The sequence below is a fragment of the Bradysia coprophila genome, unplaced genomic scaffold (assembly GCF_014529535.1).
Source record: "Bradysia coprophila strain Holo2 unplaced genomic scaffold, BU_Bcop_v1 contig_232, whole genome shotgun sequence".
Taxonomy (NCBI): Eukaryota; Metazoa; Arthropoda; class Insecta; order Diptera; family Sciaridae; genus Bradysia; species Bradysia coprophila.
In genome coordinates, this window is record NW_023503493.1 from 20,513,263 (window position 1) to 20,537,493 (window position 24,231).

General features: G+C 32.4%; 2 protein-coding genes and 1 long non-coding RNA gene across 5 annotated transcripts in view; 1 reads left to right on the top strand and 2 right to left on the bottom strand.

Annotated features, from left to right (window-relative positions):
* LOC119075695 lies at positions 1-22,561 on the bottom strand. Its single transcript, XM_037182221.1, has 3 exons — positions 22,086-22,561; positions 10,112-10,309; positions 1-1,090 (listed from the first exon to the last, which is right to left on the bottom strand). Exons 1-3 carry the CDS (start codon positions 22,141-22,143, stop codon positions 879-881), a joined length of 468 nt encoding a protein of 155 aa, XP_037038116.1. The 5' UTR covers positions 22,144-22,561; the 3' UTR covers positions 1-878.
* LOC119075688 (glyoxylate reductase/hydroxypyruvate reductase-like) overlaps positions 1-24,231 on the top strand; it is a 61,684-nt gene that overhangs the window by 4,791 nt on the left and 32,662 nt on the right. The window contains exon 1 of one of the 3 annotated variants that reach the window (XM_037182210.1): positions 20,742-20,762. The exons of the other annotated variants lie outside the window; for them this stretch is intronic. The gene's annotated coding sequence lies outside the window, so the exon portion shown is untranslated. Of the gene's footprint in view, positions 1-20,741; positions 20,763-24,231 lie in introns of those variants that run through there. 3 annotated transcript variants of the gene reach the window in all.
* On the bottom strand, positions 1,099-6,251 carry LOC119075703. The gene is made up of 3 exons (XR_005087436.1): positions 6,071-6,251; positions 2,255-6,015; positions 1,099-2,167 (listed from the first exon to the last, which is right to left on the bottom strand). It is a non-coding gene; the product is annotated as an uncharacterized LOC119075703 (long non-coding RNA).

A 24,231-nucleotide genomic window follows, 5' to 3' on the forward strand; every position in this document is an offset into this window, starting at 1 on the left:
TTTCATCCATCTTTTTTTTTTGCTTTTATTTACATCAACACAAAAGTACAACAATTCTGTAACATCAATTTCTTACAATACAAATTAAAATTATCTGAGTTAGCGATGGTTGAAATACCATTTTGATATAATAACTTTGATGAAAATACAATTTTAAAGAAGAGGCACCGAGTTGTTATCTCCTAGAGAATTTTTGTTTTGCTTCTACAATCTAAATTGAAAGCCAAATTGCCGAAAACTCAATACTTTGCACTGAATGGTGCGATAAAATGTGTTGCATAAATTGAAAAATTAGGAAAAGAAAAAAAATTTAAAAAACAAAACTGGTTAGTGATAACGACGAACTTTTATTTTGCATACAAATTGCGTTGCTAATTTTAATTCAAAGAAATTTCTAAATTTTTATTTCACTTTATTGCATTTTATATTCTAAGAAATTTATTTATTTTTTGTTCCAATATAAGTACGATTTGTGTGTACGAAATCAATGTTTTGTTAATTGAAATGGACGTGTGATATTTTCTCTGTTATTTTTAAAATCAAATCTGGGATTCATTTCAATTAGGTGAAAAGGTGGGGACGTGTGAATTATTGATAGTCTTTTAATTTCATCATAATTATGAATTATTCTTGCTTATTAATGTGATTCCATTTTAATATTAAATCGAATTTTTATTTAATGGTAAAAATAAACGTAATTTTTAAACGTAAAAAATTTACAACTGTCGTTAAAAGTAAATTGCTTTTTTTTCGTTAAACTCAAAATTTGGAATTTAAACAAACTAAATAAATTAAACGCATCTCCTTTTGACGATAAAACATTTTATTTTGAAATATTTCGTGGGTTTTTATTTCATTTAAAAACTAACTTATTTCGTTCACAAAACAAGTACTTTTGCGATGACAGCTGGAATTGCTACGAGCATAGCGATGGGTGCAAATTGACCGGCACCGTTACATCCGTCTGTGGTACATGTTTGACAGTATTCGGTTTTGATGTACGATGGTGTGTTGGTGCTGTAGCATGAGTCTCGTGGAGCGTTCACATCCTCCCAGAAACACGAACGGGATACAACTGTTTTGTCGTTGACTGTAAATGAGAATGAAAATAGAGAAATTAGTCTTCATTATCACAATATTAGACATGCATCATCTGAATTGTGTTGATAAACATGAACCGAAAGTACTTCTTATCGTAACTCGGTCAAAAATCTTTTTTCTTCATCCCACTGGGAAGGAGACTTAGAGACTTTCATTTTGAAAAGAAACGTTTAGGACGGGTGCTCAAAACTGAGTTGCTAACGGTCATCGATGTGTTTTGACAACGCACTTCGTAACACAATGGTAAAACACGGTAAAAAACCATTTCATACAAAATAGTACTCTATTTGGCAACTGTATAGACTATGATCAGTTTTCTTAAAGTGCGTTGGTTTTGGCTAATTTACTACAACAAACAGAAGTTTAACATAAGTTATTGTGAGATTGGAAATTTTTCTAGATTTACTAACTCATGTAAGAAACGACAATTTCACGGCATACACTCACTGCACTTCGATATGTAAAATTCAATTAGCGTAAACATCATACTTAGTTAGTGTCACGCTCATAGAGTATTACATTAAGCAGGTCGTTCTTCCAAAGATTTACGAAATTCCTAACAACAAAATGCTTAAAATAATAAGTTTGTAATTTGCCTTTGTTAGTTCCATTATCATAATATTCAATTATTTATTCGATGTGCGTTAGGCCTTTTTTCTTTCTACATACTGTCAAGGTGTTCCAAATTTACATACTCCATTCATAGTAGTCGAATAGAGCAATTAGAGTTAATTGTTATTACAGTGTCGTAGTCTAGGAATATTCAAATGGGTTGCACAGCACATAACATTTACTACATCAGTTTCATGACATTCTAGCCATATTTTACAACGTTCTTAAATTACCGTCCTTCCTCTTCCTGTTTTGTTCTTTTCGATGAGCTACTGGTGTTACGTTAATCAATTTAACAGAAATGGTGTAAACTTTTCATTCTATTGTCTGTTTAGACTTTATCTACTTAGCGGGTTACAAATTTTTGATAGTTTTAGGAGTAGATAGAATAAATTCTTTAGAATATTATCTACAAGTTCATTCATAGCTAAAACCATAATCCCACACTTTCACCCTTGAAACAAATATTAAAAAGATTTAATTTGTAAATGCTAAATTACTGATTCTTTGTTTGTATACTTCAAGATTCGATATTACAAACCATTTTGTTACGATCCATTAAGTATCCAATTATGACTTTATATTTAACTGCGTATTCAACGTAGAACAACTAACAACAACAACAAACACACGATAATTTGTCATAGTTTTTCCAACTATTCATAAATCATCAAATTGTGACATCAATAAAATTTTACACGTATCTACATGCACGACATATTGATGAATGTCAATTGTTCGTAATGCTAACACAAGCAGAGGGTCTATTGTACAGGAGGTAATGTAAAGCGTGTAGAGAACAGGGTTAATATGCTGGGATGTATAGCTTCGACGGAAAATGGGGGTTGGTGTAGTCATTCTTCAATTTCCCAGTTAGTCAAGGATATCACAGAATCGTCGAATCTATTACTTCATTTGATTAAAAGTATTTTAGAAACATTGATAGAAAAATCTTTTACTTTATCAGTTTCATCATAACTTTTCTTTATTGCGACATGAATCTCTGTCGTTGCGGTTTCAACAGATGAAATATAGTTGTCTGAAAAACGTTCCAGATTTTTACGTCAATTGTTTTTGATTTAATATTCGTTATCAATGACTGCATTAAGGTCAAATAATGAATTCTGCAGAAACATTCAGTAAAATACATACTGTTATGCGACACACACGTATCATTTACACGCCCGCCGTCAATACACGTTCACTTTACTATATCATAATTTATAACATAAGACCACGTATGTTATACTTACATCACGAAGAAAATTGAGTGTATACACAAATTAAGAAGCCAATTTAAAGATAATCCCAATTCTCAGTATATCACAACTTCGCACAGTAGCAGCTAGAAGGTTCTTTCTTGAAGTTACAAAAAATTATCAACAATTTATTTACGCTTCGACGATTCTTGTCCTCGGTATCGGAAATAACAATCCATATTTGAACCGCGTGATATGACCGATGTTCCCAACAATAGAATAAATACATTGTATTTTGCTATGCGATTGTTTTTATGCATTAAAGTGTACCGTAAAAAAAAACAATTGAAAAATAAAAACATGAAATTAATTAACCTGCATTACAATTTTAGAACCAACTTTAGATACATTTCTGAACAATTTTTGCTGTAGAATATAACAAAACAACGCATGTACGCATCACATCAATCTAACACTTTTAGAGTTGAGGATGAGGTAACAGGTTCGGTTCTGGTTTAGGTTTTGAATAGCAAACAAACAAATGAATTTGCTTAAAATTCTTCTACTTTAAAATTTTAATTTTTCTTAATTAGTTTTACTGTGGGATTAAGCCAAAAGATCATCACTTAATGGGCAACGTACCCGAGCAGTTATCCATTGTGTGAATTGACATGGTTGCTGTTAGATTCTCTAGTTATGTGAATATTTGAACGATTGCAAAGTCATCTTGATGCAGCGTAGCGACGTAAAAGGGTCATTAGAGAATTGGGAGTCGCGTTTCCCAGTTCATAAAAATACACACAAGAGGTTAATTAGAATAGAGTTTAATTCCAATTTTTATTCAAAGTTTTTACCGTAGAAAGCAAATTTGGTGGGTGTGTGACCAGTGTCACTATTTCAAGGGTGTGAAATTGTAGGTGTGAGTGTTAAAACCCTTTAGCCTAAAAGCACGAGCACATCTCGTTTCATGTAATTTGATTGAAATTTAAATTTTGATCTAGTTAACAGCTATGAATAAAAATCTTAAGTCACAGTTTTTGTTTATATTTTCATTCTCAAAAATGTCTTCCGATAACGAAAGTGATTTTTCTTATTCTTCTGACGAGGAGATTTCTTCCGAAGATTCTGATTCTTCGGAATGGATGAGCGGCAGTGAGGTTGAAAGTGACGAAGACCTTTTTTATTCCTTTCCGCCGGCAAAACAACGAAAAGTCGCTGATCAAAAAGAATGGGTTTGGAAGAAAGGAGATAATGTTCCACAAATCAAGAAGTTTACTGCTACTCCTGGCCTGAAAAATCCTGTGCTTCATCGTTTGGGAGACGATCCATCTGCTCTGAAAGTCTTCAACGAAGTTTTTGATCAAGAATTTTGGGATAAGTTAACTGAAGAAACCAATCGATACGCTGAGCAGGTCATTCAAGAAAATTCAAAAACTAAAAAAATTGATGAAGAGTGGTTCCCGGTGAGCATTGATGAAATGAAAGCTTATATTGCATTGAGCGTTTTGATGACACAAGTTAAAAAACCCACTGTCCAGATGAATTGGTCGAAGCGAGCAATAGTTTTCACTCCGATTTATGCACAGACAATGCCTTATCGCCGTTTTTTGGGTATAACTCGCTTTTTGCATTTTGTGAATAATGAGTCGTCTGATAAAGATGACAAAATGACAAAAGTTCGTAATATTGCGGATTATTTGAATGATAAGTTCGACGAACTGTATACTCCGGAACAAAATGTATCGATCGACGAGTCATTGATGAAATTCAAAGGTCGGCTAGGATGTGTGGTTTTCGTTCGTATCAAAAGAGCTCGTTATGGTATCAAGTTTTATAAATTATGCGAATCGAACTCTGGTTATTGCTTAAACTTTAAAATATACACTGGCGGACAGGATAAAGACGGTGAAAACGACTTCAATGTGTCAGAAACTGTGGTTCGAGACCTTATGGAGCCGCTTATCAACCAGGGCTACACGCTTTATTTAGATAATTGGTACTCGTCTCCGAATATATTTGATTATCTACTTGAGCATGACACGAATGCTATCGGAACTGTTAGAAGCAATCGCAAGAACATGCCGAAGGATCTTGAATCACTCAAACTCAAAAAAGGTGAAACAGCAGCTAGATCAAGCCATGGAATTTTGGCCCTAAAGTGGAGCGATCGAAAGGATGTGTATTTGTTGTCTACAAAGCACAAAAATGCTGAGATGACTGCCGTCGAAAAAAAAAAGTTTAAAAAAGGGGGAACGTCTACAGGAAACAACACGTTGAAGCCGAAATGTGTAATCGAATATAACCATGGAATGGGCGGTGTGGATCATCAAGATCAAGTGTTGGCCTGTTTTCCGGTGATGAGAAAATTTTTGAAGGGATATCGTAAGATATTCTTCTACCTGTTCGACATGGGGCTCTTCAATTCGTACGTGCTGTACTCTAAAACGAGAGCAAAACAAAATCATTACGTAAACTACCGATTGGATGTCGCTGAACAATTGTTGAAAAGTTTATCGTTACCCGATTACAACAACAAAGGACGTCCAGCTCAAGGTGATACCCCTTTACGACTTCAATCAATTCACTGGGGACATTTTCCGCGGCACATTCCCGAAACTTTAAAGAAACAAAATCCTACTCGGGCCTGCAAAGTTTGTAAGAAACATCAGAAGCGGAGTGAAACTGTTTGGGAATGTAAGAAATGTCTGGTAGCGCTGCATGTTCCTGAATGTTTCGAGCGTTATCACACTGTTCAAAATTATTGACGTCCAGGTAAGTTCAAGGTACAAATATATTCATCGCATTGTTCACAAAATGGTTTTTTGGTTTCAGTCTCATACGTTCAGAAGGCGTTCATTGCAAGCGCAAGAATTCACTTGGAGAAGGACATTAAATTCATCGGCGAACTTCATTTATATTAATTATCGTTGAACTGCATCTATTATCGTAGGCATCTATAATCGGTGGTGTTGTTGGAATCAGCGGATTGCATCTATTATCGTAGGCATTTCGTTGGTATTGTTGAACTGAGCGGATTGCATCTATTATCGTAGGCATCTAGGTCTGTTTGTATATAGACCTTTAATTGAACTAATGCCTGTCGCTGTAATAAATATCTTTCATCACGACTAAGAATTGCTGTGTTTTTTTTTACTCACCTATAAAAGTTAGAACCCTCAAATTCGAAAATATTTACGAACTTGCCGGTCTAACCTCATTTTGTCACACATTTGATGTTTGACAACTTTGACAGCTCAAAGATAGCAGAGCCATCATCTTTTCGAGCATCGACTCCGAAGCCGTAGTTTTTCAAATTACAAATTAAATGTTAGTTCAAAGGGTTAATATTTACTCATTTGATTGACTTATAAACGTTTTCATTTATCAACTGAAAATGTCGTGACTAAATTTTCTACTGCGTTGAGTCGCTCTTAAAAAATGCAGCCGAGATTTTAATTGCTAGGTTGTTAGAATCTATTCTGACATGATATTATTATATGATAATACTGTACCAAAGTTAATTTTTAATTGTTTCTCCATAAATATGATTCATTTATAAATGTCGCAATGACAATTTAGTCATTTCTAATTGAAATGCAGGCCTATTTCCACGTAGTAGTGAATCATTATGCTGAGATTTTATTCAAAAGACGCATATTATCGTCGCGAACTTTCGTTTTCTTTGTATTTCGGCCTTAAATATAGTTTTTCCCTGTTTAAGACCAATTCAAAATATATGTGGAGACCTTCTATGGAAGTTTTCAATCGGGAAAATCGTTAATCACACTGACCGAGTTCCTCCGACGATGTCATGTTTGTTATGTGTTTAAAATTCGGCATTTTTGAACAGAAAATATTAACCAATCCAAAATATAATCACCAAAATATTGATGCCATGCCTATCCGATTTAAACAATTTTTTTTATTGTTCCGGACGCAATTTCAGATTGATTGCTTTCATAAGGTCAAAACTGTTCTTTACTCTAAATTCGTGATTCTATTTAGGTTTCTGACGAATTTTCTCATCAACAGTGACAATTCGACAGAGAGAATGATGTCAGGGTGATGTATATGCAGTTCATAAAATTAGACTCTGTGCTGCAGTTGTTCGACTCAAAATAGTTTTCGATAAATTTTATATCCGACAATAAAATGTCTGATACTATCCCATTTAATAGTTTAATGGTTTCGCGCTGTCGAATGAAATTTTCGTTTATTTATCTCGTAATTTTTCTCTTTCGGAAAATTAAAATTGATTTAAAATTATACACGAAAAACGGCACTATTTCAATATTTTAATAATGACTTGTTGATCAAACAAATTTCACGAAAATTTAATAAAATGTTCATCTCTATCTCTGCGTATTGGCTGGTGCGTTAATTCTCGAGAAGTGTTTGCTTTACATCCATAGAATAAATAATTATATCAGACAGTTAGTAACAGAAACTAATAGAAATAGACCATTAGACTGAAATTTATTTACTCAATTAACATTTAGTTTTGGGCTGGTAGCGCGTACGGGCATAATGATTAAATGGAATATGGATGTGTTGGTAGGATTGATGGATTTATAAAATAACTAAAAGTCACAATGCAGAGAATGCCGATAAATTTTATTTCTTCTAAAAATGATTTGAATTCCTGCATTTACTACAATGCATGCTTTAGTGCAAACTTGGTTGTGATGGATTCAGATAAAACATTTATCTAGGATCAAATGATTTTATAATTAAAATTTGTACGGCCACGACACATAAATCCAAGGTAATTTCAGAAGGTTCTCGTTGCCTTATTTAAGCCTAGCCAAATTAGCATTGCGGCACGGCTTTCATTTACATGAAGTGCGTGTATCGGTCGAAGAAAATTTAATCTTGAAATGATTCTGTATCGAAGCCATAAATATTTTCTTTTAATAAGTGGGTAAAGTAGAAGCATAGCTCGAAGATCTCTATTGGATGAGATCATCATAATTATTTTTTTATTCTGTATTCCGTTCGAGTGAGGCATTGATGTAATCCACGTACTTGTGTTCGTTAAAATAATCACATTGAATGAACGTAATATTCGTTAGAATGAATTATTATTAACTTGATTAAATAACACTTAAAGAACTGGTAATTTGAATAAGTAATTTTGTATTTCATTGTCGTTTAGCATTTTGATGTGATGAATCCGTAGTCACCTCAGTTGAGTCAGGTATCATTGAAAATTTTATCTGGAATATGAACTTCAACAAGATGAAAGCGTATGACACTCACTTCTTTCGTTTTAAAGTTCAAAATCTTGTACTTCAATGTGTTTAACCTCAATATCGTAACAGTTATTTAGTGTTTTAATGTCACCTATTAATACCTTCAATCAGTTATGTCTGTAAGTTCAATTACGAATTAGAATCTACGGATGAAAGTAGCGTATTCTTGCTAGAATTACGTCATTCAAAGAAATCAATGAAAGATTTACGTAGCCATTATCTAATTGATCGTAAATCGTGTCACATCTATGAACTATTGGAATGATTTCTAAAACAAATGATGCGCCAAAGTTTAAACAATAAAAACCGCACCACGCCCTAAAGTTGTAAATTTATAGTAGAAAAACCTTTTTGCCTATTTTCCATTCTACAAGCGACACTCTCTTCGTGCTAATGTGTTTGATAGACCTTCGGTCGACGCTACATTCGGAATAATATTTCTTTTATTTACATTTTATATGGCTCTCGATTTATGCAATTTTACGTGACTTTTAAATCAAAATAATTTATCTCTCTCAAGTGGTCGTTATTTACACTTTTAATTTCATAACACAATCAAAAAGCCATTTATTAAATGGAAACAATTAGCTAAATTAAGAGTGCATATTCGCTGGCATCTGGGGGCTATATGCATATAGTTCGTACGGAGTATGATCAACAAAAAGAACAAGCGCATTTAAAAACGTGTTTGAGTTATGCGTGCATAATGTTATAGAGAAACGTGGAATGTTTGAGTATTGGAATTCCACATTTTTATGTTTTAATTGTATAATTGGAATTGTAACAGTTACACTGTAGGTACAACATGTACGCGGTATCGAGTGATTGGAAAATTGAAACGAATTTTTATTTTTGTTTTCTTCTATTTGAACTAAAAAGAACCAATTGGTGTGTTCTAGAGAAGTTGCATTAAAAACGAAACACAACCGAAATCGAACGAATATCTTTAAAAGTCTTGTCTTGGTCTTTGTGAAAATTATCGGCTACACCTAGCCATACCGAAATTCCATCATAAACAATCGATTTTCTTTATGCTAAATAGCTGCACGAAGGCAATTTAACTAAATCGACTAAGTACAGTTTGACTTAAAGTTCCGTCTATTTGTATCATATTTGACCGTAATTACGCTTTGCTTAATACTCAGGTTAAAAGTGAAACTACACATTTCCAACCAAAAAGTTGTCGATTCGATAAAAAAGTGATTATTCATCGACGTTGTAAAACATGTTCTCTATCCACTATTTATTGTCGTCTACTCAAATATAATTTACTTATCCACCATTAATCAATCACATTTTATTTCGTACACTAACTTTACCCTTACCAGGCGCACATTCCGTAAATCCAATTGGGGTCATTGTCTCAATAACCACAAAACCATTCGCCCCCTTGCTTCCCCACCTCATGTATTTTGGTCATTTTGAAATTACTTTTTTGTTCCGATGACGTATGTAGTACTTTTCTTCACCTAATATTCATTTTCACGCATTTTCATTACATACACCGAAGTGTATTTATTACTCAGATTGCCGTTCGATACTTTTTTTGTCAATTATGTCAACATAACGATAACCGCCCATTTATTACACAAATAGCTTAGATTGCTTCCGTATAGAAACACACAGTAGAAAAAAAAACCTTCCGATTCGAATCCAATTCGAATGAAAATTGAGCCCAATTGAATTCCCTTACGGAATATTTATGTTTAGCAACAGAAGGAAAAAATTATTTTTTTCAAAAAACCATCCAACGCAAACATTATTCATATTCTTGATTGATTTAACAAAGCACAAAATATAGTTTCTCCTTTCTTATGATTTTATGTTCTTGTTCTTCCATCAAACCCATCCCTCCAAACGTACATACAAACATACCAAATCGAAATATATCACACAAATTGGATCACGAATAAACAACACGACGAAAGAACAAAAAACAAAACTTACTCAATTGTTTGACTTTCTTGCAAACAGCTCTGGTCTGTCCAGCTGAAGTGTATGGATTGACTTGTGTCGGTGGGAAGCTACATTCGACGTAACTCCATCGTCTTTGTTGTTCTGTGATTATACTTTGATCGAAAGGATCATCGCAGAAGGCAGCATTGCTAGCGTCCGATGAACATCTCCAGCATTTTAAGGCAGATGCTGAAAAATTGTAAATTGAAACTGGTTGTGAAACGTGGATCTAATACGGTTGAAAAATTATTTTATGGTTGGAATCAACCCTTACATTCTAAGGTTACATTAGACGTTGCAATTTGCTGGTATTACAACAAATTTGTATGTTTTCACATATCATCTTACATATCTACACAGCTTATATATACGCTTTCATTTCACTTAATGAATGGCATATGGTGAAGATTCAACAATATTTTAACTCCTTGATGCCCTTTATGCTTAAATGTAAATTATTTTATTCTCGTGCTTAGGAAGTTGTGATGACAGGAAGGGGAAAACCTATCAGTGCATTGCTACCCATAACTTTACTCAAATGTTCTTAGAACTAAAAATACTTAACTTCTCTCGACTTTAAGATGCGTGCTAGTTTCTGACTTTCTCTAGTTATTATCTGACCTAATGTATGAATTACGAAGATCAAGATTTTGCATCTCTCTGAGAAAGGTTATTGGCTAAGGCAGTGCCTTTATTTGGCAAAATTTGACACAAATTGTTCCAAATAATTTTGCCAAAGTCAGTTAACCTGTCCCAGATGGCAGACATATTAAAAGTTTTACTAATAGTTTGACTTCATTTGATCGAAGATTTTTAGAGATTGATTTCAGATATCTTTTACTTCATTTGTTTTGAACATGCTTTTGCTATATAAGGCCTCATCAGTCAGAGCTTGTCGTTTATTATTGCTGTCGTTGTCGATAACAGATGACAGCCGTCTGTAACAGGTTCAAGGTTACAAACCTCTTTTTGGTACATTTTGGAATATTTGGTAACTTTTCCAAATAAATTTATCAAAAATAGGCCATGGGCTAAGTAATATTAATGTGCCCTTTGCTCATGAAAAAGGACTATGGCAATTACAATGCTTTTTGCTATGTACTGTAGCTAAAAAGCGAATGACACAACTCCCATTCACAAAATTTACAGCATCTTTGTTATCGGTAATTTTCCACATTCCTTAAAGAACAACAATTTCTCTTATAAATTAGCACGTCTCTTATGTGAATCGAGAGAGAAGTTTAATTTTTTTCTTTTTTTCCATTGTTGTCATTTTTGATGATATAATATTTACCAATTTGTAAGCTCCATATTTGACAAAAAGTCGAATTCATCACGTTTGTTTACGCTAAAGTACCTGCTCAACATTTTTATATAAAATTGCTGGGTCTCACTATACCGAACACACATTTATTTCATTTATTATTTATGTTTTATGTTTACAACGTTCGTTATTATAAAACTTACGTAATCTGAAATAATTTAGCATTGACTGTAGTATAGTGTGTGATTTAGAGATGAGCGGGCCGACGTTTTTTCAATACCCGACCCGACCCGGCCCGATCCAATTTTTTGAACCCGAGCCCGACCCGACCCGAGACTTTTCTCTTCGCGGCCCGACCCAACCCGACCCGAAAAAATCATCGGCCCGACGTGACCCGACTTTTTTTTACTATAAGAAATTTAATGAAAAATCATTTTCTACGCATAAAAGCTTTGCAATAATCTTATACGCGAAGTAAAATAATAAAATAAGTTAGTGTTTCATGCTTTATAGGCTTTTATTGGCTTACTTTAAATTTGTATTTCTAAGTCGGGCCGGCCCGAATTTTTGTTTTCAAAGCCCGACCCGACCCGGCCCGAATGAATTTTCAAAACCCGGACCCGAACCCGATCGGGCCGGGTCGGGTCGGGTCGGGCCGATGTATTTCGGGCGGCCCGCTCATCTCTAGTGTGATTCAATATCTTATGGCAAGCAAATTATATTCCATGTCAACAATATTTTTTTTTTCCTTCTTCAATATTTAAATTTTAAAACTCTATAACACTACAGACGCAAAGGTATGTATAACTTTGTGTCGAGTAACTTATACACGATATGTAAACACCACACTCGTTTGTACGAGCTTTTTTCTAAGGTGTGTTTCGCTGAGTGATGCGATGAAACTGGTTTTGATTATGGATGTTGGTTAGTAAAGATTCAAATAGCTAAGAAATGGCAACATGCCGTTGTTAACAAATAAAAATTCTCTTTGTGAGTCTAAAAAATGGGTAATTTTATCGAAGAATTGGAAACTGTAATTTTCCATCAAACAGGATTGGTCAGATCTTTTTTTTAACCTGTCACAGACGGCAAGCATAGTAACAGTTTTATTATTCAAACTTTTACTTCATTTGATCGAAGATTTTCAGACATTGATTTCAGAAATCGTTTACTTCATTTGTTGTGAACATGCTTTTTGCTATGTAAGACCTGATTGGTCAAAGCTTGTCGTTTATTATTGCTGTTATTGTTGATAACAAATGACAGCAGTCTGTAACAGGAGAAATTATTATCAGAATACTATTTAACAGTTGCCTGTGGCATTATTGGTCCTGTGCTCTATCTCACAATCTCTTAATGGGCTATTATTATCAATAGTCAAATCTTCAGACTCAAACAAATTCAAATTTAAATTAGAAAAGAAGTTCAATGCCACCTTAATTGGTTTCTGAGTTTGTCAAACCATTTCGTCACAATGAGTCGAATAAGTCCACGCGTAGTCAATTTCCGTTGAAACCATCGAAACTGTTCAACGACATTGCATACATTAATCAATAAGAAAGTAATTAATTAATGTTACAAAGTAAATATGGACAAAAGACTCGATTTAACGAGAGTAGATTATTAGTATATTGACTACAGTCGACCAATCAAATAAATTCGGACATAAAAAGGTTAACTCGTCAATTGATTTTCTTTCATTGGAAAAGGAATCGAAGTACACGACAACAAAGCGAAAAAGTATAAGATTGGTATGTAATCAGCAATAAATAATTAATTTGTATTGAAGAAGAACAAAGCTTCAGTAAAAATTAGGATGACTGACAAAAAATTATTTAAAAAAATCAGGACACGAGCTGACAGAGTCGTAACCGATCGGTTGTGGAATGGAGCTTTGCCATAAAAGCTTTTAATAGTATGTACCAAAAAATAGTAGAATTTCAATGAACATCCGTGCCAAGTTTTCAATATATAAATATAGAAACACAAAAAAATACTCCTCGTCTAATTGCCTTGTTGTGATTTAAAAACATGAAGTTCAACGATTCTTCCATTATATTATGCATTGTGTTATTACAATAAAAAAAAAATTCTTGAAGTTTAAAGTCGTCGCATAATGCTTATTTGTATACATATCCATTGAAAGAGTAACAAAAAATATTCCAAATTATGTCACTCGTTTGTACGAAATTATAAAATACTTAAAATGAATCCGTCACAACAAAGCAATTTGTTTAAAAGTCAAAATGAACAAATCCCATGCGACAAGGTTAATCGTTGGAACGATTTTTTTTTTCATAACCGAAAACTTCGGTGAAACAGTGGAACTACATTTTTTTAATGACTTAAATAATATTATACTAGCTACATAACATGTATAAACAGCATCGTTCATTATTCAAAATTTTACTGGTTCTCACATGCTGTTCGCATCAAAATGACACATATTACGAATCCTAAAAAAATGTTTGTGAAGTTATGAGCATAATGTTCGCAAAGATTAATTTCTCTGACTTTTATTTTATAGAACAGATTTTATCACCGTCACGATTCCACTTTACGTTAGTCTAATTTTAAGGATGAATGATAAATGTGTTTGCTCAAAATAGTCTTTTTTCTATTGTAATTAATTGTATAAAGTTTGCTCGCTACCAGATATTCTGACTTTAACTTGACACATAATACAGTAGTATTGGATGTGTTCAAAGACTCCCTATCAAGCCAATAAGTAACGTTCATGATGCTGACAATTTTACGATTTTAAACGACTTTCGGGCGAGATCTTGGAAATTTTTTGAAGTAATTGATAATGACTACTACAACAATACCTTTATTTCATAAATATAAATAAATTTATCCAAAAATTAAGAGTCTATCTAGAAGTATGAAACGTTCTTATTCACCAGTAGCGGACTGTGGGCATTAAAGTGACGTCCGAGAAGGTATTTTTATTTTTTGTTTAAATGAAGTGTAATGAATGACTTTTTAGACATTTTTGTAATACCATACCCGAAGGGATTTTTTGAGTCAGTTCAGCCCTGTATTTAGTTCTCGTATTGTAACATTGTTTTTGTCAGATTTGAAGACTTTTTCGGTTATGACTGTTGGATCGAAATCTTAATATTTCGTCCCATAGTAACAGAAAAGTTATATCGCACAACAAAATGTGTTACCGCCAAATTCTAAAATTATTCAAGATCATTACACTTTTGCCGCTAAAAATTCTTTGTATTTTTATTTAACACATTACTTAATAAAATTTCTTCACACTACGATGATGTAAATGATGATGATGATGAAGATGGAGTAAGAGTGTCCTTCGTAAGAGTGTTTTCAAACACATAGATATATTTACAAAATTTATATATATTTATATCAATAAACTGGAGGCGTTATACAATGTCGTAATACTAAAAGAATATTAAAATGAATCTGAGCGTTAAATCATTCTTACGAATTCGTTTAATTTTTCTGTAGCGTAAACAGAACCAAAATCGTAACTTTATTGTTTATAGACGGTGGATGTTTGATTGTTTTATTGATCTTTATATGAACTGGGTTGTCGTGTGTTCTTTTTTTGCCATTCTGTATTAGTTTATGAAACACACATTTGTGTGTTCATTAAACGAATTGTGAAAAATTTGTAATTTTCCATATGTCTATAAATAGAAAATCGGTTGTAAATTCATTCAGATTCAGACCACCTAACAGAAAAGCGTAAGTAAATTGTCGCTTGACTCACAAACTATATTTATAAAATATTTTGGTAAATGAGTTTTAAAATCGTAATGTGTGTTAAGATCATAGAAGATAGGTCATCGCTTTTAATTTAAAAATAGTTTAACGCGATTATTTTGCATGAGACAAGATAGAAGTTAAATCGCCTCACTGTTTTAGATTATTGTATTGAGACTGATCTTGACTATGTCTAAATTTGGAATAAATGACAATACAATTTATGCGGTCATCGACTGTTGCACGACAAATTAGGAAACAATTTGTTTTTGTTTACTAATTTTGATGATCATATCAGTTAAAATAGGGTAAAACTGTCAAATATGAGCACCTATCGTAGTACTATCTATTGGTGTTTTACCCTATAAATTTGTGGAAAATATTTTTTTGCAAAACTTTTATCGACTCTAATTTACGCAGAAAATACTCAAATACTAAGCATTTCTGCAATGAACCAAGGGAAGGCTTTAATTTTTGTCATAAAAATATTTAAAGAGAGTAAATAATAATAGGCCAGCCGTTACTCTTATTAGCCTTTCACAGTCAGTATAGTTGGGTTCCTTGTGTCCATCCATACGCTTGCTCTACGTTCACTTATCATACATCATTGAGAGTGAAAAGTTGTGGAACAAATTTTCTTTCTCGAAGATTGACTTTTTCATAAAATTTTTGGCGACACAAGGGACCAGTAAGACAACTGCTGTGGATGTTGATACCAGAAGCCGCGCCTTGAATGATCGCAAATAGACTGCTTTAGCTAAAGACTGGATCACTGTATATCGAAAGGCTAAGAAGGGAGCGACTATCTTCATTTTTTTGCATTTTTTACAGAAATTTAGCCAAAAAATAACTTTTTAATAGAACCTAGAAACAAAGCTAATTGGTAAAATTTGACAATGCGGCGGATCTACAAAAACGATCTTTGTTCTTTTCCGAATTGAAATTTATATCGTAACGGTATTTTGTCTTTTACATTAATTCAATGAAAATTCTTCGACAGAGAGAATATCGTCTTTCCGTGCATTTTTTCATGCATTGACACGACATTTATCATTCGAAAATTAATTGAACAACTTAAGTGCCGTGTAAATACCTGAAAGTGTATAAAACACTGTGTATAGTCATCCAGACGTGACCATTATCGAATGTAAAAGAACAAAAACAAAATGAATAGCTAGCATTGTGAGTGTAGCACTTTCATTCAAATTTTGTTTTTTTTTGGCGAAGATGTGAATGACTGAATTCAATTTATTGTACGTGCTGAAAACAATTGACTATTTTTGAAGCAAATATAACTTCAACTAAACAAAGGGATGTGGATTCGAACGAAAGAAATTATTGTTTTCGAAAACATTTCAGTTGAGTGACAATACTGTTCGGTAATTATACCTTCCATCGTTGTGTGCGAATTGAATTCAATTCCACGCGAGATACCACTGTATGTTACCGTCGATATCGCATATGGTATTGTAGAAAGAATCTGATTGAAATCGATGGAACTTACAATTCCATGACGGTAATGTTCGGGAAAAACACAATTTTCTGTTAAACCACTGAGCGACAAATATTAAATTTTAAACAAACGTTTCCAAACTGACTCATTTTCCACTTAGCAAATTATTTAACCAGAATAATGAACATTATATGGAAGAAAATTACTGAACAATCATTGTATTGTGTTTCCAGTTAACAAATTGACGATAGGAAAAAAAATCAGTCGTATTGCCTACAAAAAACATATAATTCTGTTGTACTCTCTGAACACACAATCGTGCTGACTGTATAACCTTGAGAGCATTACCGAGATTTCAAGGTTATTCTATAAAATGCGGTTTACAACAACAAAAATCTTTTATAATTTGAAAATTAATTTCCCATATAATAATCGACTGCCTTCCCATTACGAACTTCCAATATAGATGTGTCGGATATAGATACTCAACTACGTGCACTGGATGATACTATATTGTGCACTACAATACTGTAGCATTTTGTGGTTGTCATGGAAAGAATAAATGCAGCGAACAATTTTTGTTGCAAATTTAATAGTTTTAACCTTAATTTCAGAATAGCTAAATTACTGCAAATAAATGTTCATTCTGAATGATATACACTCAGATTCACAGATTCTTAAAATAAATTCAATTTGAAAATGTAGACTTTCAGTGAAATAATAATGTAGAACGCAGAACGCACATTTCGGTGTGTCAATTCAGCCAAACAATAACACAGTTTCGAATGACAAATTGTTGACAATGATTATTATTGTAGGTATCTCTGGGTGACACTTTTCGGAGTCAATGGAGTCATTTTATTGAAATTTTGCATGAATAATTGAACATTATATTCAGATATGGTCACATTCATAGAACAGTTTAATTATTACTTGAAGCTTACATTCGTCATGTTAATTGATGGCATGCCATTTATTAAGTCTGTGTCTCGATCTTGGTGATAATGATTCAAGAAAATCGAGCTTTTCGAATAAATTAATTTGCGTCGATTAATCACCACGTAGATGGACGTAGTCAGGGAAGGTGATCTGCATCAGTTTAAAATCAAATGAATTGGTTGAAAAACAAAACTGCGAATCAATGAACATTCTTTATGAAGACGTATTACCTCGAAAATTTTTTAGCTTTCTGTTTTTCACGACAACTAATGGTCATAAAATGAGTACATCCATTACGAAAATGTGTACTTTTCAAATCGAATATTGAATTACGTATTCAACGTGAACTGACAAATAATTCAAAATTCACAGCAATACCTTTGTTGATACAAACGACTAAAGGAAATCGACTCTCTTCTTACTGTCGAAAGTAGCTATAATCTTCGGATAAAATTTCCGATTGTCATCGCTCAACAGAAAATGTTTTTGTTTTCTGTTTCGTATTTCAATTTGCATTTTGCTGCGTAAAAACACCAAAACAATGAAGCCAAACAACAAGTTAAATATTTTTCAGCCTAGTGCCTCAGTCGTTGATGGTTTGGTTAAGGTGTATGTTACACTATATTCCTATGTATTATACCAACGCACTGCTCCTAGCATGAACATAAGAAATATTTGGAGGCTGATGAAGTCACAGTAGGCACTGCGTTTCTTTCGTAAAGATAGATGACTAGTTTTCGTTGTATGAGTTAAAACACACAATACAATCAATCTTAAGCGGTAGCTCTCATCACAAAAGCCTCCAAATTGGACATTTGTCAAAGGAGTGTTCATGCTAGTAGCAGTGCGTTGATTATACACACACAATTTCTGCCCAATTAGATCTACGTTATACAATATATATAATGTGAACTTTATATATATTAAATCGCAAATATCATGAACCGAACGACATGTACTTTAAAAACCGGTTCTGACGATATGTTTTTACACGAAGCGATCGCATAATCAAAATCAAAAAGTATCCACACAATCGTATAGCTACATTATGTTTAGCTTTAATATACTGAAAATGTTACAAACATGTTTTGGCGCGAAGAAATTCTGAAACTTGAATTTTAACTTATTCAAATTAAGAATTTTTAATAAAGAAAATTGGCTTTTAACGTTACTTATGTGACACGATACAGGTTATTTTGAAATTGCATTAAGTTGTATACACCGTTACCGAATGCATAACAAGTCGCTATAGATCAATGTAAATTTCGAAAAATTGATATTGTGTTACGGTTACTGTGTAGATAAATTTAGTCTAATTTGGATTTTCGTTTTGAATATATTATTTGGTGTATTCCAAGAGAATATGACTAATAAGACAGAACATCTGCTTTAAATCAGTATCAATCATCATCGTCATAAGCTTTTCTTCATTTTTTTTTGGAATTTATAGCATTGAATTTATAGACAGAAGTCACACTTGAAACATCAATAATGTAGCAGTTAAAATGGTTTTGATGTTTTCTCAACCCAGTTTGGGTATCTCACTTTTGTGCTGGTTAAAAAAATTATCAGTTTGAGTGTTGCAGTCACAAAAGGACATGGGAAGATATTTATTGTTTCATACACTCTCTCGAAGACGTTTTCCCCAAGAGACTTCTCGAATGAAGCTTCATAAAGATAATACGAAATAAAATCTATAAAACTACTGTAACCTCTGTAACCTTTAATTTCAATAGATAATTAAAGAGAAAACTTCAGATTTGCTAAAAATATCGATTCCATATAAGATAATTGTACAGGATTGCTATTTATTCAATAATTTTAGCTAAAATAAAAAGCTCCATCATATGATTGTGTTTTATTGAGACTTAGGTCCTGATAGTCATTACAATAACACGGAAAACGTAAATTTTTTGATAAAATGTAGCACGTGAAGTTAGCTTAAAAATAATATTCTCTCTGATGTGCACACTATACTAAACATTGCTATGATTTGTGTGGACTGATTACGTGTACATAAATCAAAGAGAAATATTATTTTATTGATTAACACCTTTAAAATAGCTAAAATCATCAATGAATTTTAATGGAATATGCTTAGCAGACGAAACACCAAATACTCTGACGGGTTAAAACTGTTTTTGTTTTGTGATTGTAGTTTTATATACTAGCCTTGACTAAACGTTTTTTTAAATTAATTCACATTTGTGCCAATTACAAATTCAATGAGACTTCTTAAACGTAAATATTCTCATTGCAACAAACACTACAATTTTCCCAGATTAGCAACCGTATTAACTTCACTATTACTGTAATATTTGAATTTTCTAAAATAAATATTTACAGCAATATAAAGATCCTAATTGAGTCGAGTTAATGATTGATTAAAAATTTTATCGATATTTTTCAATTGGAAGATCGATTTCTGTGTTGTAACGAAAAAAATATACAACCGCAAGGTGTGAAATGTGAATAAATATACAATTTGTATACTCAAATTCATCGTAAACAATGTGCTAAATGGAAAACGTTCAGTACAGCACACAAAAATGGTTTATTTAATAAAATAATAAATATTTTCGCTTGAAATTTAGAAATCGAAAACGAAGAATATGTTTGTTTATTGATAATATCACTTGGTTATTAATAACGCTAAATCCAACTAACTAGCTGCACGCTTCATTTACTACTATTAATGTGACAATTTTGAATTTAGTCAGGTCAGATTGGTGGAAAGGATAAATTTTTATTAGTAGTTACGGTTTTAGTTCGAATCACAATACAATGTTTTATACATGGCTATGAAAAGATTCCGTTTTTCGCGTGTTTGTCGTAAGACTTTTTCTCAGCAGTCTCATCGATTCGATTATTTTACAGTGGTAGAACATAGAGAAGTCACATTTTCAACAAATTTTCAACAAGTTGATGTTATTCATTCCACATTTTATTAGTTCATAAACATCCTAACATTGGTTATGCCCATGGATTGGATTGTAAAATGTGACTTCTTACTTTTCTCCGCCTGTAGCTGATTAGTATAATCTTCGCTATGAAATATCAATGTTTGTAGAAAGTATTCAATCTCTTATAATCATAATTTTTGCTCTTGTAACCTTAGTCTCAAATAAAATGTTAAACTTTGATCTTAATTTGAATTATCTTCTAAAACATAACCAGCACATAATCTTTCTAATTCGTTAATTTTTGCTTATTCTATGATTATCGCATAGTAGAGTCGCGAGTGAGCAATGGTAAGTATATGTGTGTTTATTAGTGCGAGTTAATTTCCATTCATGTCAAACAACGCGTCGTTATTGCTTTTAATTCTAAAACTTCATATTAAATTAGGAAATATTTAATTTAATCCAAAATTGTGGACTTACTTCGACGACATAACTGTGTGAGCATAAGAAATAATTCTAGATGTTGAACACACACACATATAGCCGTGCTTCTCTGATATTTTTTTTTTTCTAAATAATCAGTGGAAAATGTTTTTTTTTGCATTTTATTATTAAATATGGTTGACTAATGACACGACACGTATTTTTAAACATGCAAACCACAAGGAAGTTAATTAAATGTTAAAAGAAATTAAACGATGAAAAATATTTTATTTGCTTCCCTTTTGGTGGGATGCCAAAAAATTATTTTTTATCGGTATGTTATGGCTCTTCTATCATCGATCTATTTTTAAATTGCTTTCGGATTTTCTTTTGATTTTTTTTTACTTTAAAAGTCTAATAAAATTGCCAATTACTTTCAATTAGAAATATTGTGTGCAGAAATATCGATTAAATTACATAACTTCCACAAATAAAAAAAATTGTGCTAAAACTCCGATTCAATTCAACATTTTTGTATTATCATACATGTTTTCTGCCATTATTTGTTCTGTTTGAATTTTTCATGCAAAAATAGAATTAGGTCTCGCATAGACAATCCATTTACGATTTCTTCTTTAAATATTTTATAATTCTCGAATCATTTTAAAACTAAAGAGTTCGTTTACTATATTTATTACGTTCATTCATGAACTTTCATATTCGCTTAAATTATACCACCAAACGGAAACTGGGAGGGGAAATTTATTTAATGGCTTTTTTTTGCTTAAAAAATAAAATAGCAACTGACGCTTTTCTGGGCTAGGCTCTGTAGGGCTAAATTGATTGATATAAATGAATTTTCACTGATGTACGACGATAAAATAAAAACTCGTTTTTCTCTATCGATGCTATAATCCAATTCTAACTTATAATTAAAGTCACAAAAAAAACAAATGTTTCTCAATCTTGATGGCTAAAAATAAATTTTCCAAATGATTAAAATGATGGTTAGAGTTATGCGATACTGTAATTCGAAACGATAAATTTTTCTTTTATCTGAAACCAATTCAACATTTCATTCAATCAAAAATATTTTTAATTTCTAAATTATTGAAACAAGCGTTAGGTAAAAGTTTTCGTTACAACGTTGATCGCTTCAACTTTCCCTTTTTTTCTCGTTTAAACATAATCTCGAAACGTATACAATATAAAAACAATTGTGAAAATGAAATGTTTCGGTAAACTTACCTTCTTGGAATGTGACTGCTACAACAGCAGCTACGATCAAAAATCCGTATTTTGTCATTGTGTGAATGCTGATTTCGATTGGTAGTATACCACTAATATAAGCTTAGTGCAGAAAATAAGGCCGTATTTTTCTGTTCAATTTATAAGGCACAGAACACTGTTCGTTGTTTATTCGATTTACCAATAGACGAAAACTATAACTTTCGTCTAAAGAAACTTGATGAGCGCCAAAAAAGTGTTACAAAAAACCAAAAAACAGCAGTTTTATTAAATTAATTGAATTATATTAATCGAGAAATATATTTTATGTATTTCTGTAGAAATATTGAATGATATTAAGGCACAATCTAAACAGCACGTTCGAACCAACAAATGTCTTAACAGCGACTAAATTAAGTGAGTTTTTTTGAATTTCCAAACGTAACCGAACGTTAGATATTCACAAATGCGCGTATATTTTTAATACGACGTGTGTTGATGTGATGTTGTTGTTCTTTCGCTTGTTGGATTTTCAAAAGTTGTTGTTGTTATTCTTTTTTTTTTTCGGTATAACGTGTGGAGTTACTATTATATATATAGCCTACATTTTATATGTATAATTGTATACATAAGCCCGAACACAACATTATATATAACATACTCTAGCGGAATTTTGAAAACCGACACATTTTCTATTTCGTGGTTTAGTGGTTTTTTGTGAATTTTGCATGCATTTTTATATTGACAACTTGAGTTTCTAAGTAAAACAAAGAAAATGTGTCGGTTTTCAAAATTCCGCGGGTGTAAGACGATTTATATTTCACAAGTGTGTGGATCTTGTTGGGGATCCACTAGCTTTCGTTTTATTTTAGATTTAGCGGTTAACTTTTTGGAAGGAAAAGAATTGATTTTACTACAATGGTTTATGTACGTATTAACACTATAAGAAAAACTTAAATGGTCAATGGGCACCCAAGGGGGAACACACTCTTTAGAACAAAATTATGCTGCATATTTGATTATATATCGTAAAGTTTGTTGGTATGGTGACATAATATATGTATTATAGTCTGCGTAACTATTTCGTGCAGTTTTTTGTTATTCTAATTTTACTGAATAACAGTGTAACGTTTCAATATGTGCGTGAGTTTGGTGAATTCTATCGGTAAATCGCATTTCCATATAAATATATTATATTATATGTAGCACAACAAACTATAATGCGAAGGGCCGCGTTGTTTGTCTGGGGTGGTTCTTACCAGAAAATTATTACATGTGTATATGCATGGAAATGATTGCCAGCCCAGTGGGGATATAGAAATAATTATCAGGTGAAAATATATTCCCTCTTTTTTCCGTCATTATCGCCCTTTTAAAATTTAAAGGTTATGCTGTTGAGCTGGAAATAGAACGATAGTTTCAGGAAGACATAATATATGGCAATTTAACCTTTATGATGGAAATAACAAGTGTCTTCCATTAAACGATTCATGATGACCTAAATAGCAACGGCGATATTTTGGATAGATGAACGAACTATTTATGTTTAGCGTATGGAGATTACGAAATGAAAACTTTGTAACGATATTAGACTTAAATGAGACAGAATGTTTTTATATCAAACGGTTACTTATGACTTTATGTCCATGTGCCCGTCCATATACCGAACATTACGGTTTCAAGCAGGTAGATTGTTGAGAAAATTGACCGTTTTTAAGTGGATATGGTGTGTTTCACTTTCTTTTTTAAAGCACAGAGTTCCATAGATGATAAATGTATAAATTGGGTGAACTATTGTTTAGACAAAGTAAGACACTAGACAATTAACTTTTTATTGTATTACTGTATCAAACTGGAAGATTTTGATATAGACAAAACACAAATTTAATCAAACAATACATCTGATGCTAACGAATCATTGATATCACCAGCAGGTCAACATGGACATGGTGATGTGTATACTCAAAATGTGCGTCTCTTCAGGGCCTACATGGCTAGCGCGAAAGGTGTTTTTTCACAAAATTGTTTTACTCGACTTATCACAAGAAAATGATTTTGGGGCTCTTTTGGCAGCCCCTTACTTTATGACCTAGATCGTCGACAACAAAATAAAGTTCACGAAACGCAGTACTATGTTTTACTCGCAACAGTTCAACGAATCGAATGA